General features: G+C 40.1%; 1 protein-coding gene and 1 pseudogene across 5 annotated transcripts in view; one reads left to right on the top strand and one right to left on the bottom strand.

Moving 5' to 3' along the window:
• Positions 1-860: 860 nt before the first annotated feature.
• LOC110740952 lies at positions 861-10,724 on the bottom strand (annotated as a pseudogene).
• Positions 10,725-10,782: 58 nt separating this feature from the next.
• The window catches only part of USP40 (ubiquitin specific peptidase 40), a 94,722-nt gene continuing 88,740 nt past the window's right edge, over positions 10,783-16,764 (top strand). For 4 of the 5 annotated variants that reach the window (XR_004176657.1, XR_004176656.1, XM_021924169.2 and 1 more), the window contains exons 1-4: positions 10,783-10,935; positions 12,055-12,272; positions 14,874-14,941; positions 16,164-16,277. Coding sequence is in view for 3 of the 5 variants with exons in the window: in XM_021924169.2 (XP_021779861.2) it covers positions 12,074-12,272; positions 14,874-14,941; positions 16,164-16,277 (381 nt within the window). In the remaining 2 variants the exon portion in view is untranslated. Of the gene's footprint in view, positions 10,936-12,054; positions 12,273-14,873; positions 14,942-16,163; positions 16,278-16,764 lie in introns of those variants that run through there. The other variant, XM_031651618.1, reaches the window with a different exon arrangement.

The raw sequence follows: 16,764 nt of genomic DNA, 5'->3' as shown, positions 1-16,764 counted from the left end.
GTAATTCCCCTGGATAGACTCAATGAGTTTTCGCTACTGGAGGCCTTCAGGAAAATCCCCTATGTAGGATCTGAGACACTGCATGCAGACACATGTGCATGCACACACACAAACACACGTGCACATACACGGGCACAGATGCACACTCCACCATCAAGTGATGCTTCCTTCTCATCGGACACTTCAGACTATGACTCGTGTTGCCCAGCAAGATACAACAAACTGTATGCTTTTCCAAGCCACAGCCTGCCCTTCTAAAATAAGGAAAGAGAAATCCAGTGTCCACAGGTCTTTCAATGACAATTCACTTTTGTAGGTATGTTGTATCCAAGGCTCTTTGTCAAAGGGCACTCTTGGATATCCGAATTCCTCTTTGAGAATTTTCCTTCCTTTATTCTAATTTGTAAAGATATATATAAATATGTAATTTTCCATATCCCTAAAACCTCTTATACATACTTACCCTTAAATACATACATAAAACAATATATTTTAGACACATAAAACCATAAATATATAAAATGATAAATGGTTAATATGTTTCCTATTTTATAAATATATCTTTATATGATAGGTGATATAAAATTACATATATCTTTCTGTATCTTTACAGCCCTCTGGATGACCCTATGAGCCACAAGGAACTCAGTGTGGGTTCCGGAAGTGGCAGACGGTAGAGGGTGAGGCTGCAGGCAACACCTGGGTGGTGCTTGGTGCTGTAACTGAAGGAGGGTGAAGGGGAGAGGAGCACTTTGAAAAGCCTAGCCTCTTAGAGACTTGCATCTCCTTGCCTGTTCTTGCCAAGAGCTGAAAGCCATGCCTCACTTGAAAGGCCTAAAACTGTAGTCTTCCTGTTTTTCACATTATTTCACTTTCCCATGAGTTGGCTGCAAAGTCAATCCTTTACCAAATATCTGCCAATCTGTGAGAGACACAATTGTGTTACAAAGTATACTGAACCCTGTAAGAAGCCAGAACAATAAACAAAAATGCATGGTCCATACCTATAAAAGTAACAGATGAGGGATCATCACACAATTAATGAAAATGCATATTATGAAAACTTATGCATGGATTTCAAATTTCTTTGCACCAAAACAAACTTACACTAAGTTGTTAAAACCTGTCTGAGTAGGATCTAGTTTGAGGCACTAAGAAGGATAAGACATCAGTTGGAAAGAAGTCCCCATCAGAACAACATCAATTCTGCTACAGTTGAAGCAATAGCCTAAAATTTATGCTGAGGCATGAGGGAAAAATGGTGAAATCACTGATGCTTTACAGAAAGTTAATGGGGAAAATGCTCCAAAAAATTAGCAGTTTACAAGTGAGTAATTCCTTTTGAGAAGGGACAAGACGATGGTGAAGATGAAGCCCACACCAGCAGACCATCCACACATTAATTTGCAAGGAAATAATTAATCTTGCTCATGCTCTAACTGAAGAGGACTGACAATTAACAGCAGAAACAATAGCCAACACAATAGAAATTTCAATCAGGACAGTTTACACAATTCTGACAAAAATTTCAGTTGAACAAATTTTCCACTTGATGGGTGCCAAAACCGTTGCAGCCAGATCAGCTACAGACAAGAACAGACCCTTCACAGGAAATTATAAACAAGTGGGATCAAGACCTTGAAGCATCTCTTCAAAGAATTGTAAGCGGAGATGAAACACAGCTTTACCCGTAAGACCCTGAAGACAGCACAATCAAAGAAATGGCTACCAGGAGATGAAAGTGATCCAGTCAAATAAAAAGCAGACAGGACGAGACCAAACGTTATGGTAACACTGTTTTGGGTGGCTAAACGCATTCTGCTTTATACTTTCTTCAGGGTCAAAGAAAGATATCATCAGCTTATTATTGTTGTTTTGAAGAAGTTAGCCAAATCTTTAGCAGAAAAACACCTGGGAAAGCTTGCAACTATGTTGCATCCAAAGTAAAGACTTTTATGCAATTATTAAAAGAACATGTCAAATCTGTAAAGTTGTCTCTGGTTTACTGGCAAGTAAAAATTCATGGTAAAGAACAACATGTCCAGCCTGATAGTAGATTTGATTTTAATAAAATAAGTGTAAACATTTACATACATGTTTATATATAAAGTAATTTCAATAAATGGAAAGACATGCATACACAATCGCAAAGAGCATTTTACTGCAGCAGGGACTACAGGATTAGCTAAAATGAAAGTTTCATTTCTTATTGGGTTTTTAAGTATTTTTCCAAAAATACTAAAAAAGTCATAATTGCTTGGAAGGCTTACATAGGGGGATCACTTGAGCCCAGGAGTTTGAGTCTAGCCAGGGCACCATAGCAAAACCATGTTTCTAAAAATAAAATAAAAATTTTAAAAATGTAGTGGAAATTATGAACAATTAACCAGTTGTACACAGATACATATTAACAAAGCCATTACATAAAAGTTGCTAACCAACAAGCATGTGGATGGCACAAAATAATTTTTTACACAGAAAAGAAATTTTAGATGCAACAAACACAAATGTCAAATCCCAGTTCAGTAAGGAATCTTTTTAAATATTCGAAGCCAGAACACTTTTAATGTGCTAAAGGAGCAATGACTTACCTTAGGCACTGGCTTTCCCTGATGGCAGTTGATACCACCAATGAAGACCATGTTGGGCATCACGGGTTTGGGATAGTCCAAAACAAAGTCCGTTTGCAACAACCAAATTGATGTGTGGCTGTAGAGATCATATGCTATGACAGGTGTTTGGAGAATTTCAGAGGCTATTTTTAAGGCATTTTTGAAAAAATGCGGGCAAAATAAATGTTCCCCTAAGTAGAAGATGTGGTTCCATACTCTCTCCTTAAAAGTCATGGCATATGAAAACCCTGAGACATATCTAGGGCTGTAGGAAAGAGAAGCAGGGCACTGTGTACCTTCTTCAAGATAATGACAAAATATTCCTCTGGTGAAGACCACAGAGGGGAGGGAGAAATATTTGGCAACAATTAAGCCACACAGATTGAAAGGATCCAGAAACACTGCATCAAAAGAACTCTCCTTTAAGTATTCTACTAATTTTTGGTCATTAAACAAACTCCTGCAATGTGAAAAACTAAATTCCAAACATTTAGATGAACTCATTAATAGAGAAAATAAGCTTCATACTTCTGCTTCCCATTGAGCATTGGCAAAAGCCATGAACTCCCGGTCCAGATCCTCGAGGGTGTGCAAGGTAGAATAAGTCTTCACTGTGCAATTCAGTGATCTTCTCAGCTGCCAACTCACCTCTGGCATGACTACCACCACCTCATGCCCCCTGAGAATGAGTTTCTCCACCACTGACCGCATGGTGAACCAGTGGCTCCCATCCATGGGCACTACCAGCAGCTTCCCTGCCTTGGCAAAGCCACAGGTCAGCAGTAGACACACAGATAGGGGAAGGAGGCTATTCCACCCTGCAAAAGCCATCAGAGAACTTCAGCTCAGAGTGAGCAGCTGGGATTCTAAGCTGCTATGATACAGTAGGTGGGAGAAGTAAAGGCACAAAACCTGACCCCAGTAGAGGGCATGTAGTTATTTGTTCATTAAAAAAAAAAAAAAAAAAAGTCACAATCACTGCCAATGAATTACTCATAATAACACGAGTAGCATTTGCTGAGATACCTACGTGTACGTTTTCCAGACAAGCGTACCTTATGTTCTTTGCCTTGGGGATAGATCATGCCCTGTGTTGCAATGGGTGTTTAGACACAGAATTATTCAGCAATGCTTTTGGACCTTAACAATTCAGAAAGATAAAAAGGAAAGTAAATTTGAATAAAGCTCATATTTTTGAAATGTGTTTCAAAGCAAAATTTGGATGTTATCCTCAGACAACAAAAAGCTCTATGCCCAGAAAGGAACTGGTATCTCATGTGCCAAGGAAAGACAGTAAGGCCCTCAGCACTAACTTCCTAACTGGCAGGAAATGGGGGCTCACCTGCGCCTCTGCAATGCACAGGCATTGTTGCTTCCATTTCCAAACCCTGAGAGGCCTTTGAAAGGCTGAAATAAGATTGACAACCCCACCTCCATGAACCCTTCCAGAGATTTGATGGAATGTGACCGTCACCTATTGTAAACGGCTTTCCTTAGATATGTTACCTGCAGTGGGGAGTCGTGGCCCTATCCTTTCCTAAGCACTCTGCTGAGCTGCCTCTCTCAGCCCACTCTGCTTCCTCGTTCTGAACAGAGCTGTAGGCCTCTGCTGTGGGCTTATCCCATCGGTCTGGTGCCTTCTTTCAGGAATATGTATTGGTCACCCACAGTATCCTGAAAACCCCCTGAAGACAGAGGTTATGTCTTCTTCCTATTTTCATCCTTCTTCCACAGCACCCATGCTATACCTGGCACAGAGGAAGTTGATGGAATTCTTGTTGCATTGGGCTGAATTACATCATGCAGATTTCCATGAATTAGCCCAGCGTGTCAGGCAACACCCTGAGGAACATTTAGTGAGGGAATCAGCAGCCAACCTCAGGGCATAATCCTTGTAGGAGCACAAGATGGCTCCCTCCAGGATGCGTCAATGGGTACTAGACATTGCTTAGTCACCTGTCCCTTGGTGACTGGGGCACTGGCAGATGACTGTCCTTGAAAAACAAACATGACAGTGAGTGATCTACCTTCCCTGGAGGTTTACTTCAGTGTAGAAATTAATGAAATAGAAAATAGAAAAACAATGGAGAAAACCAATGACACCAAAGATGACTTTTTGGGCAGATCAATTAACCTGACAAATTTCTAGCCAGGCTGATTAGAAAAAAAAAGACAGAAGATATAAATTACCAATACCCGGAATGGGAGAGGTAGTATCACCATAGATTCTACAGGTATTAAAATGATAAGAGAATATGAACAAATTCATGCCAATAAAATCTACAATTTAGATGAAATGGACAAATTTCTTAGAAGACACAAGCTGTCAGACTTTACACAAAAATAAATTAATAACACAAATGACATAATCTGTACCTTTTAAATTCAAATTGAATTTTGAATTCAAATGTTCCCACAAACAAAAAGGTACAGTTCAGATGACTTCACTGACAAATTCTGCCAAACACTGAAGGAAGAAATAATACCAATTTCTCACAATCTAGTCCAGAAAACAGAAGCATGTGAAATGTCCTAATTCATTCTGTGAGACCAACATTACCACAATACCAAAACCAGATAAAGATGTGACAAGACAGAAAAACTACAGACCCTCATGACCTTAGATACAAAAATTTAAAACAATATTTTAGCAAATCAGATTCAATAATGATATGGTTTGGCTGTGTCCCCACCCAAATCTCATCTTGAATTGGAACTCCCACAATTCCCACATGTCATGGGAGGAACCTGGAGGGAGGTAATTGAATCATGGGGGTGGATCTTTCCCATGCTGTTCTCATGATGGTGAGTAAGTCTCATGAGATCTCGTGGTTTTAAAAATAAAAGTTTTTCTGCACAAGCTCTCTTTGCCTGCTGCCATCCATGTAAGATGTGACTTGCTCCTCCTTGCCTTCTGCCATGATTATGAGGTCTCCCCAGCCATGTGGAACTCTAAGTCAATTAAACCTCTTTCTTTTGTAAATTCCCCAGTCTCAGGCATGTCTTTATCAGCTGCATGAAAACAGACTAACACAGTAAATTGGTACCAGTAGAGTGGGTTGCTACTGAAAAGATACCTGAAAATGTGGAAGTGACTTTGGAACTGGGTAACAGACGGAGATGGGAAGAGTTTGGAGGGCTCAGAAGAAGACAGAAAAATGTGGGAAAGTTTGCAACTCCCTAGAGATTTGTTGAATAGCTTTGCCCAAAATGCTGATAGCAATATGGACAATAAAGTCCAGTCGGAGGTGGTTTCAGATGGAGATGAGGAACTTGTTGGGAACCAGAGGAAAGGTGACTCTTGTTATGTTTTAGCAAAGAGACTGGCAGCATTTTGCCCGTGACCTAGGGATTTGTGTAACTTGAACCTTAGAGAGATGATTTAGGGTATCTAGTGTGAGAAATTTCTAAGCAGCAAAGAACTGAAGAGGTGACATAGGTGCTGCTAAAGGCATTCAGTTTTAAAAGGGAAACAGAGCATAAAAGTTTGGAAAATTTGCAGTCTGACCATGTGATAGAAAAGAAAATCCCATTTTCTAAGGAGATATTCAAGCTGGCTGCAGAAATTTCCATAAGTAATGAGGAGCTGAATGTTAATCTCCAAAACCATGGGGAAAATGTCTCCAGGGCATGTCAGAGGTCTTCATGGCAGTTCCTCCCACCATAGGCCTGGAGGCCTAGGAGGAAACAATGGTTTCATGTGCCAGGCTCAGGGCCCCCTGCTGTGTGCAGCCTAGGGACTCAGTGCCTTGCATCCCAACTGTTCCAGCTGTGTCTAAAAGGAGCCAAAGTACAGTTCATGCCACGGCTTCAGAAGGTGTGAGTGCCAAGCCTTGGCAACTTCCATGGGGGGTTGAGCCTGTGGGTGCATAGAAGTCAAGAATTGAGGTTTGGTAACCTCCGCCTAGATTTTAGAGGCTGTATGGATATGCCTGGATGTCCAGGATGAAGTTTCCTGCAGGAGCAGGACCCTCACAGAGAACCTCTGCTAGGACAGTACAGAAGGGAAATGTGGGTTTGAAGCCCCCACAAAGAGTAACGACTGGAGGATTGCCTATTGAAACTGTGAGAAAAGGGCTACCATCCCTCCACCCAGAATGTTAAGTCCGCTAGTAGTTTGCACCATGCACCTGGAAAAGCCACAGACACTCAATGCCAGTCTGTAAAAGCAGCCTGGAGGGAGGCTGTACCCTACAAAGCCACAGGGGCAGAGCTGCCCAAGACCATGGGAACCCATTGCAACAGCATATCCTGGATGTGAGACATGGATTCAAAGGAGATCATTTTGGAGTTTTAAGATTCGACTGCCCCACTGGATTTCGGACTTGCATGGGGTATGTAGTCCCATTATTTTGGCCAATTTCTCCAAGTTCAAATGGCTGTATTTACCCAATATTCGTACCCTCATTGTACCTAGGAAGTCATTAACTTGCTTTTGACTTTACAGGCCCATAGGTGGAAGAAACTTGCCTTGTCTCAGATGAGACTTTGAACTGTGGACTTTTGAGTTAATGCTGAGACTTTGCAGGACTGTTGTGACGGCATGCTTGGTTTTGAAATGTGAGGACATGAGATTTGGGAGGGGTCAGGGTGGAATCAGATGGTTTGGCTGCGTCCCTGCCCAAATCTCATCTTGAATTATAACTCCCACAATTCCCACAAGTTATGGGAGGATCCTGGTAGGAGGTAATTGAATCATGGGGGCAGGTCTTTCTCATGCTGTTGTCTTGACAGTAAGTCTCACAAGTTCTGATGGTTTTAAAACAGGAGTTTCCCTGAACATGCTCTCCTTCTTTTCCTGCTGTCATCCACATAACATGTTACTTGTTCCTCCTTGCCTTCTGCCAAGATCTCTTCACACTCACCAGTACCTGGTGTCTTTGTTTGTGTTGCTATAAAGGAATATCTGAGGCTAGGTAATCTACAAAGAAAGCATGTTCCTTGACTCATGGTCCTAGAGGTTGTACAAGACACATGGCACTAGCATCTGCATCTGGTGAGAGACTTGGGCTACTTCCACTCATGGCAGAAGGTGAAGGCAGAAGGTACCGATCACACGGTGAGAGAGAAGCAAGAGAAAAAGGAGGGAGGTGCCAGGCTCTTTTAAACAATTAGCTCTTACTGAAAGTAATAGAGGGAGAACTCAAGCATTATCAAGAGGAACACACCAAGACATTAAAGCAGGATTCACCCCCATGACCCAAACACCTCCCACTAAGTCTGACCTCCAACACCGGGGATTAAATTTCATCATGAGATTTGGAAGGGACAAATACCTAAACTGTATCATTTGGTATTGTCAGTCTTTTTCCTCTCAGCCATTCTAATGGGTGTGTAAATTAAACTGTGGTTTTAATTTGATTTCTCTAATCACTAATGATGTTGAGTGTCTTTACATGTGCCTGTTTCCCATCTGTATACCTTATTTGGTAAATGTCTGTTCAAATCTTTGCACATAAAAAAAAAATTGGTTTATTTTCATTTTCTCTTCATTGAATTTTAAACGTTCTTTATACATTTTGGATATTTCTCCTTTATCACATACATGCGCTGCAAATATTTCTTCCGAGTCTGTGGACTCTCTTTTTTTCCATCCAACTTTTTATTTTGGAATAAATTTAGATTTACAGCAAGTTTGCAACAAATAGCACAGAAAATCCCCATATATCCTGTACCAGTTTCTCCTATTGTTAAATGTTACTGTAGCATATTTATCACAACTCATTAACCAACATTTGATACATTATGATGAACTAAAGTCTATGTTTTCTTCAGATGTCATTAATTTTTACCTAATGTCCTTTTCCATTTCTGGGATCCCATCCAGGATACCACATGACATTGAATCATTTAATCATATGTCTCCTTCACCTCCTTTAGCCTGTGACAGTTTCTTAGACTTCCCCTGTTTTTGATGACTTTGACAGTTTTGAGAAGTTCTGGTCAATTTTTCTGTAGAACGTTCCTCAGTTTGAGTTTGTCTAATGTTTTCATCATAGACTGGGGTTATAAGTTTTTGGAAAGAAGACCACAGATGTAATATTTTTTCTTGCTTTCTTGGGTATGGATATCCAATTGCTGAAAAGACTGTTCTCTCCACTGAATTGCCTTTGCACCTTTGTAAAAACTTATTCATACAACTGTGTATCTATTTCTGGACTTTTCATTCTGTTCCATTGACATATTTATGAAATATTTGATTACTACCCTTTGTAGGAGGTCTTGAAATGAGTCAGTGTCCACTATTTTTTCTTGTTTTCTATTGTTGTTTTTGCTATTGTAGATGCTTTACATTTCCGTAAAAATTTTAGAATCATTTTGCCAATTTGCACAAAAAAAAGCCTGCTGGGATTTGGTTGGGATTATATTGAATTTATAGATGAACTGGGAGAACTGACATTTTAAAACTTTTGAGTTTTCCAATTCATGAACATGTCTGTTTACTTAGGTCACTCATTGAAGTTTTGTAGTTTTTAGTGTACAGTCTTTCACATCTTTTGTCAGATTTAGCTCTAAGTATTTCATATTTTTTATGCTATTTTAAGTGGTATTTCCAATTTTCAATTGTTCATTGCTACTACAGCTGACCCTTGAATAAAGTGAGAATTAGGGGCACCAACTTCGTGCAGTCAAAAATGAGCACAGAACTTTTGACTCCCCTAAAACATAACTACTAGTAGCCTACTGTTTGCTGGAAGCCTTGCCAATAACATAAACAGTCAATTAATAAATATTGTGTAATATATGTATTATATGCTGTATTTTTCTTCCAATAAAGTCTGCTAGAGAAAAGAAAATGTTAAAAGTCATAAGGAAGAGAAAAGATCTTTACTATTCATTAAGTGAAAGTGCATCACCATAAAGGTCACCATGCTCACTGCCTCCCATTGACTGGGCTGTTGAGGAGGGGTGGGATGGGGGGGTTGGTCTTGCTATTTCAGGAGTGGCAGAGGGGGAATTGGTGGAGGAAGTGGAAAGGGAAGCAGGAGAGACAGGCACACTCCGTTTAACTTTATGGAAACACATCATAATTATTGTCTGATAGTTTTGCTTTTTCAATTCTTCAAAAATGCTTGAGCTGGGCGCAGTGGCTCACGCCTGTAATCCCAGCACTTTGGGAAGTTGAGGCGGGTGGATCATGAGGTCAGGTGTTTGAGACCAGCCTGGTCAACATAGCGAAACCCCATCTCTACTAAAACTACAAAAAGTTAGCCGGGCCTGGTGGCGGGTGCCTGTAATCCCAGCTACTTAGGAGGCTGAGGCAGGAGAATCGCTTGAACCTGGGAGGCAGAGGTTGCAGTAAGCCGAGATCATGCCACTGTGCTCCAGCCCAGGCGACAGTGCAAGACTCTGTCTCAAAAAAATAAAAATAAATAAATAAATAAAAATGCTTGCATACAGTACTAATCCTTCTTCTACTATTTGCTTTACTTTCAATGCCCATATCATAGAAGGGTCCAAGTTGTAAAAGAAGTCAAAAGCAGTCTTAAATTATCAGAATCCTTCTGCAAGACTGTCTAATGTCAATTCATTTTCTGACAGTGTTTCTTCTGTATCTTCTTCCTCATTGTCTGGTACTGATTCAAAAGCACTCATCTCCATCAAATCATCTTCTGTTAATTCCTCAGATGTGGTCTCTATTAACTCTTGAATTTCTCCAAGATCTAGATCTTCAAACACTTTATGCCTTTTTTTTTTTTTTTTTTTTTTTGTGCCATATCCACAATCTCTTCCATGACTTCCTTGATAGGCTCTGTTGTAAATCCTGTGAACTCACACACAACATCGAGACACAGTTTCCTTCAGCACTACTGTATTGTTTGGGGCTTGATGGCTTTCACAGTTTTTCTGTAACAACATGGGCCTCTTCAATGGTGTAATCCTTCCGGGCTTTCACGATATTCTCCCTGTTGAGATTCTCTTCCATAGTGTTAACACCCCTTTCCCTAGAAAACCGTATGTAATGAGCCCTAAAGTTCCTTATGATCCCTTGATCTAAAGGGTTAATTTTTAATAATCTTAAAAATGTGAACGAATGAGTGCTCCCCTGCTCGAGTGGACCCGCGAACTCACCAGCCGACTTGTAAGCGAGCTCACCTTTCCCGCTCCCGTTCCAGTTCCCAAACTCTAGGAGCAGAGGAGTTACATTTCCCATAAGGCCCCGCGCGAGGGGCCGGCGCTCCAGCGGGGCATCCTGGGAAGCATAGTCCACGATCCATAAATCACTTTCTGGAGACCCGCCCTCGCCAACATGGCGGCGCCCAGTTGGGGCGGGTTCGTTCGCTTCGCGTTTTGGCCAGGGCGGGGGTCTGGGCTTTAGGCAGTAAGTGCGGCTGGCGGCCGGGGATCCAGGGAGGGACGTGGGAAGCGTAGGCACAGTGTTGGTGGTACAGCCTGAGGAGGGCGAGGCGAGAGGCGGCCCAGGCCTGCCTGAGGACGCGGCGCTCTCCTGGAGTCGGGACAGTGGTCTCGGGCCACGGGGACCTCTGCCTTTTCGCGCCCCTGGGCCTGTGGTGGCTTGGAAGGCCCCGGCCTCGGCCGGCCGTAGGAGTTGGGAATTCAGGAATGCAGACAGCGAGCTCGAGGCCAGACTCTCGAGTTGTGTTTTTTATAGTTTTCTTATGAGGAAAAGAAAAATAATTGCATTTCAGCGCTTCCTGTCTCTTGGCAACTATGCTAGGCGCTTGACGTTTCTCATCTCCAAGTGACCCTCCGCCACACCCGATGTGAAACCTTGGGGAAGTCACCTAGGCCCCCAGGCCTAACGATGGGATTAGTGGGTACATATTGGAAGGCCTTTAGGCTCGATAATTTTAATTGCAGTCTTCCCCGCCCTTCGCCCTCCTTTCCCCCTCCCCCGCCAGTGAACTTCTTCCGGCCCAACAGCTTCGGGACTATGTACTAAACTGCTCTTAAAAAAAGTTAACTTGATCCGTTTAATTTAAATGTCATAATCTGGTATATAGTACTGAAGAGTGTGACAAGCAGAGATTTTAGTGAGTGAGTCTAAGAATCTAGGGTTGACTTTGCCATCCCAGCAGTGGATTAGTTGTGGTGACAGGTTTTCTTTTTTAAAAAAATTAGTGATGTGAACGTGCCTTTTTAAAAACAGCTATTACTTATTTTGGGCCAAACCCTGTACACTAAGTGCCCTTCTTTCGTTATGTAATTTGACAGTTTAAATGACCTGAGGAGACAGATGGTATCCCATTTTACACATAAGAAAACAGATTAACATATCCAGGGTCACACAGGTACTTAGGATCCTGACAGGGATGAAAAAAGCCTAGATCTTGCTGCCTCCAAAACCCAACTACTGTACATAGAAACAGTAGTCCTGTGTTCTAAGAAACAACAGAATCAACTCCCAAGTGTAAGGTGGGGGGATTTGGGGAAAATTTATTTTAAAAATAAAAGCATTTATATGTCGCTTTTTTTTAAGGGTAGTATTTAGTTGCACAATGTTTGGGGACCTATTTGAAGAGGAGTATTCCACTGTGTCTAATAATCAGTATGGAAAAGGGAAGAAATTAAAGACTAAAGCTTTGGAGCCTCCTGCTCCTAGAGAATTCACCAATTTAAGCGGAATCAGAAATCAGGGTGGAACCTGTTACCTCAATTCCCTTCTTCAGACTCTTCATTTCACACCTGAATTCAGAGGTATGCTATGTTACGTACGTTTGACTAGCAATATGTACCATCTTCTTTACATGTAATTAATTATGCAAAATCACAAATTGCCAGTTATCATAAAGGTATATTCTACAGTATGTGTTTACTGTTGCAAATGTAAGATATAAATTGGTAATTCCCTCTGCAGAGAAATGTGAAACTTAAATATATCCTGGGTGATTACAATAATGTTTAGTAAAAAAATAAAAAAGCAATATATTTCTTTTTAATTCCTATAATTTGAAGTACAACATAAAGACAATTGTCATAAGTATCAGTCTTCATTATTGTCACACTGTTTGAGTTTTAAAATTTCTCCAGAATAGCAAACAGTTAAGCCAGAGTTATCCAAACAATTATATCTACCTTTTGGAGTGGGGAAGGGTATCATACTATTTATATGGGTCCACAGTCGTTCATACGTACACATTTCTGAAATCTGGAAAGCTTACACCCTTATCTGATCTCACCTGAACTTGTTTGGCTTCACAACCAGACCTGGTGTGAGGCTATTTACAGTTTTTAGTTATCTCATGTGGGTGAATATTCATACATTCATTACAGGAATATTAATCTGTTTGATTAATGGAAACTGTCCCAGACCCTGCTGGGAATGTAACATTTTATATATGTATATATATATGTATATATACATATATATATGTATATATAAAAACAACACTTTTTTCATATTATCTTTATAAACTCTGGAAATGCTGAATTCCAAAGACCCAGAGATTTTAGGTAAGGGATTGTATCCAAGAAACAGACCCACAACTCAAATTAGCTAAATTTGAAAGGGGGATTATTATAAAAATATAGGGGATCTCAGAAATCAACTGCAAGAAGCTAGCCTGACCTTATTGGACCCTTGATTTCTTGCCCCTGTTTCTCTCTCTTTATTTCTCCCATATTCCATCTCTGCAAACCAGCTTCCTCCACAAGGGTCCTAGGAGCTGTGTTCCCATGGGCTCAGGGTGAACATTACTTTGCCTTCACCTGGCCCTGATTGGGGTCCCCAGCACTACATGGCTTTGTAGCTCAGCTTTCCACAGTGTCTCCATATTAGGAGGACAGACAGCCTGACTCATCCTGTACCTGGTTTGCCATGTTCCTCTTTCGTACTACCACCACATTTATCAAATCTTTGTGGTTCTTCTGTTGCTTCTAAGCTTAGAAAGACTTCCTGCCTCCAGATATTTAGTAAATATTTACCGCTGTTACCTTCCCAGGAGCAATTTAATGGATTGGATTGCATGTGGGATTTAAGTGGTACCTCTTAGCCTTGACTCAATCCCCTCCATAAAAATATCTCCCTGATGCAATCAGTAATTCCACCACTAGAAATTTCCAGCACTAATAAGTAGATTCCTAATAGGGATAACACTTTTCCAGGTTTTAATATAGTTGAAGTTAAAGGACAACTTGAAGTAGAAACGTAGCCTCAAAGGGACTAAGGAAAATGGTCAAGTGTAGGGCGGGTCACGGAGAGTACCATTAGGCAAGAATAGTACTGAGAGTCACAGGCCAGCTTCCTCTCTAGCAAAGGGGATTAAGCACATGATTTGACATCTTAGTGCACAATGTGCACTGCTTTTATAGCTTAGCCAGAATCCTGATGCTGATTGACAGGGAGGTATAATTTGGAAAGGATAAGGACTGTCAGAGAACTGGGGAAGAAAAATTTTGGAATAGTATTTTGAATAATAGGGCTAGATTGGGTTCCATCGTACTCCATTACAATGTAGCTGAGAGTACTGGGAGATTATCATAAAAGTTCTTGTATGGTTTTATGCTTTAACTTGTAGATTTGTAGTTCATTTTTGCCCAGTCCCAGCACTTAGAAAGAATATAACATTCATTAACAGTAAGCACTAGGGCAGCAGTAGTTTTTCAATAGGAGACACATTTATTCCATTCCTTGTATCCCTGGAGTATACCAGAGTTCCGTAGTAAGAGTTCCTACCTGGGCTTAGATACAGACTTCTCAAAAGATTCAAATATGCCCCGTTGGGTGGCACATCACCTAGATGCTGGGTGATAAAGAAATTCTGAAATTTAAGCACATGGGGTTGCCAACTTCTTCTTTTTCCAGCTAAGACCACTGTCATCTGTTATTACCTTCAATACGGAAAAGACATTTTCACACCAAAAAAAAAAAAAAGGGCATCTCAGAGTAAAAGGGGATCCTTCCCACAAAAGGATGGTTGTTAGCCTTACATGTGGCAGGAAAACCGCAACACTACTGTATTTCCTAAGATTCCTTTTGGCTTTTGGTACCTGATGCCATAGACAGTGGGAAGCCATGAAAGATTTCTGATGTTACTGTTTTTAGTTTTATGCATAAAGATTATTTTCCTTTCCTAGAATTAGGAAATGCTGAAGCCTTAGCATGCCACTTTATTTTCTTAGAGTCACTGGTTAAAAATGTTACAAGAAAGTAAAGTGTATAGAGTAAAGGTATAAATATTGCTACAGTCGTATTTCTGAATCTACTTGATTTTACTTAAAGGTGGTCTTGGCTTTCTAAAACAATTTTTTGAAATGAAATAATGTCATTTGCATCTCTGATTCTACCTTTTTGTATAGAAGCTCTCTTTTCTCTTGGCCCGGAGGAGCTTGGTTTATTTGAAGATAAGGATAAACCTGATGCAAAGGTATTACATCTATGATTTACTGGGGATGTTTTAGAGTATTCAGGACATTTTTTTTAAAAGAAGGAATTAAGTGACTTATTCACAAAACAATAATTTTATTAATTATCAAATATGATCTTTTCCGAAAGTGATTTGGCCTATACCCTGTGGGTAGTGGAATTTTACTTCTGAGAAATAATCACTTTTCCAAGTACAATACTGCTACTGCTTTATAAACATGTAGCACTCTTTACTATGCTTATTCTTTCTTCTGGTGAAGGAAATATTTGCAGAACATCCACATTAGCTTCCCCCAGAAATCTATTTAAAGCACTTTTTTTGCAACAATACCCACCCCACCCCCCAAAAAAAATAGAGACTGGTATTCTTTTCATTTGGTACTCTGGAAATAAATTGAGTAATGAGTTAATTTATTATTTTGTTTGTTACTGTGTTGATATTAAAGTGCAGATCTAATCACGTTCCTCCCTGCTTAAACGTAATTCAAAAGTTTCTTACCATGTTCAGGCCCAAATTTGTACTTCTTAGGAGTCTTTCATGATCTAGCCCAGTGCTTCTCAGACTACCTGTATGGCAGAGGACCTGTTTTTGTGTATTTCTTTTTATTCCCAATCTATTGCAGATTAGCACTTTTGTAGTATATGATAAAAATGCCATGGGAATGTCAAATTGCCATTGCAATTTCTAAATACTTATTCTCCTTTCAATAAAGTCTGGCCTATAGACCAGAGTCCAAGCAACATTGCTCAGTCTGCACCAGCCCTCACCACATCAAGTAAGGCAGGAACTCACTTGGAGCCAGGAGAAAGTGAGGCAGGGTGTGCTGAGAACTCCAGAGTGAGATACAGTATTGTGCCTGGAAAATTTCTACAGAGGGGGAAATTATGTGTATGAGAGATATTTTAAAGAAATATTGGACTATTAGAAGAGATTCAAACTACTGTCAATCTGTAATCAATTGAGTGGTTTATTAGGACCTATTTGAGTTTTAATGTTTATCTGAACCATATCAAGGTAGAAAACTCCAAATAACTATTATATTTTGGATTGAATTAGAATTTTCACAGAAGAACTGAATCATAGTTTTTCCTTATAATAGGATATTTGTAAACTTTCTTCTGAATGAACTGGGAGATATAAAAAAGCTAGTGTGCAGTTGTTTTCAAAAGCCTCAATCAACACTTAAAGAATTCATTTAGAAATGTGTTTGTTTCTCATTCAGGTTCGAATCATCCCTTTACAGTTACAGCGCTTGTTTGCCCAGCTTCTGCTCTTAGACCAGGAAGCTGCATCCACAACAGACCTCACTGACAGCTTTGGGTGGACCAGCAATGAGGTATGAGGGTCAGCTCTCTAAGGAAGAGTTACCAGCAGTAGAGGAAAGAATAAGGCTGGTTTAATGTTATCCAACTTCCTTTAATTTTGTCATAGGGTCTCAACATACTGTTTGAATGTTTCCTTCTCACATTAAAAAATTATAGGCCAGAAATATATATTTTTAGACACTTGCTGTATACAGTATTTTATGAATAGCTATGATTTGGGGCTGGGGAGAAGATTAGAAAAACAGGGAGAAGTACAAGAGCTGATTTTTACAGTTTCTACCCTAAGAGTCTTTATGTAGTTTGGTTGAGGTACAACACCTATTACATGGAGATTACCTACCATTTATATAGAAAACTGTTGATCAGGTTTTTAGTCTTTGACCAACTGGATGTAATGGATCAATTACATTGTAAGTAAATTTTTAAAAATTCTGTGTTTGTTGTGTGCTTTGTTTGAATCCACATATATTCTGATTTGAATGTTTGCTTCAGTCAAAA

The sequence above is a fragment of the Papio anubis genome, chromosome 10 (genome assembly GCF_008728515.1).
Source record: "Papio anubis isolate 15944 chromosome 10, Panubis1.0, whole genome shotgun sequence".
Classification (NCBI taxonomy): domain Eukaryota; kingdom Metazoa; phylum Chordata; class Mammalia; order Primates; family Cercopithecidae; genus Papio; species Papio anubis.
This window is presented reverse-complemented; position numbering and strand designations above follow the sequence as displayed.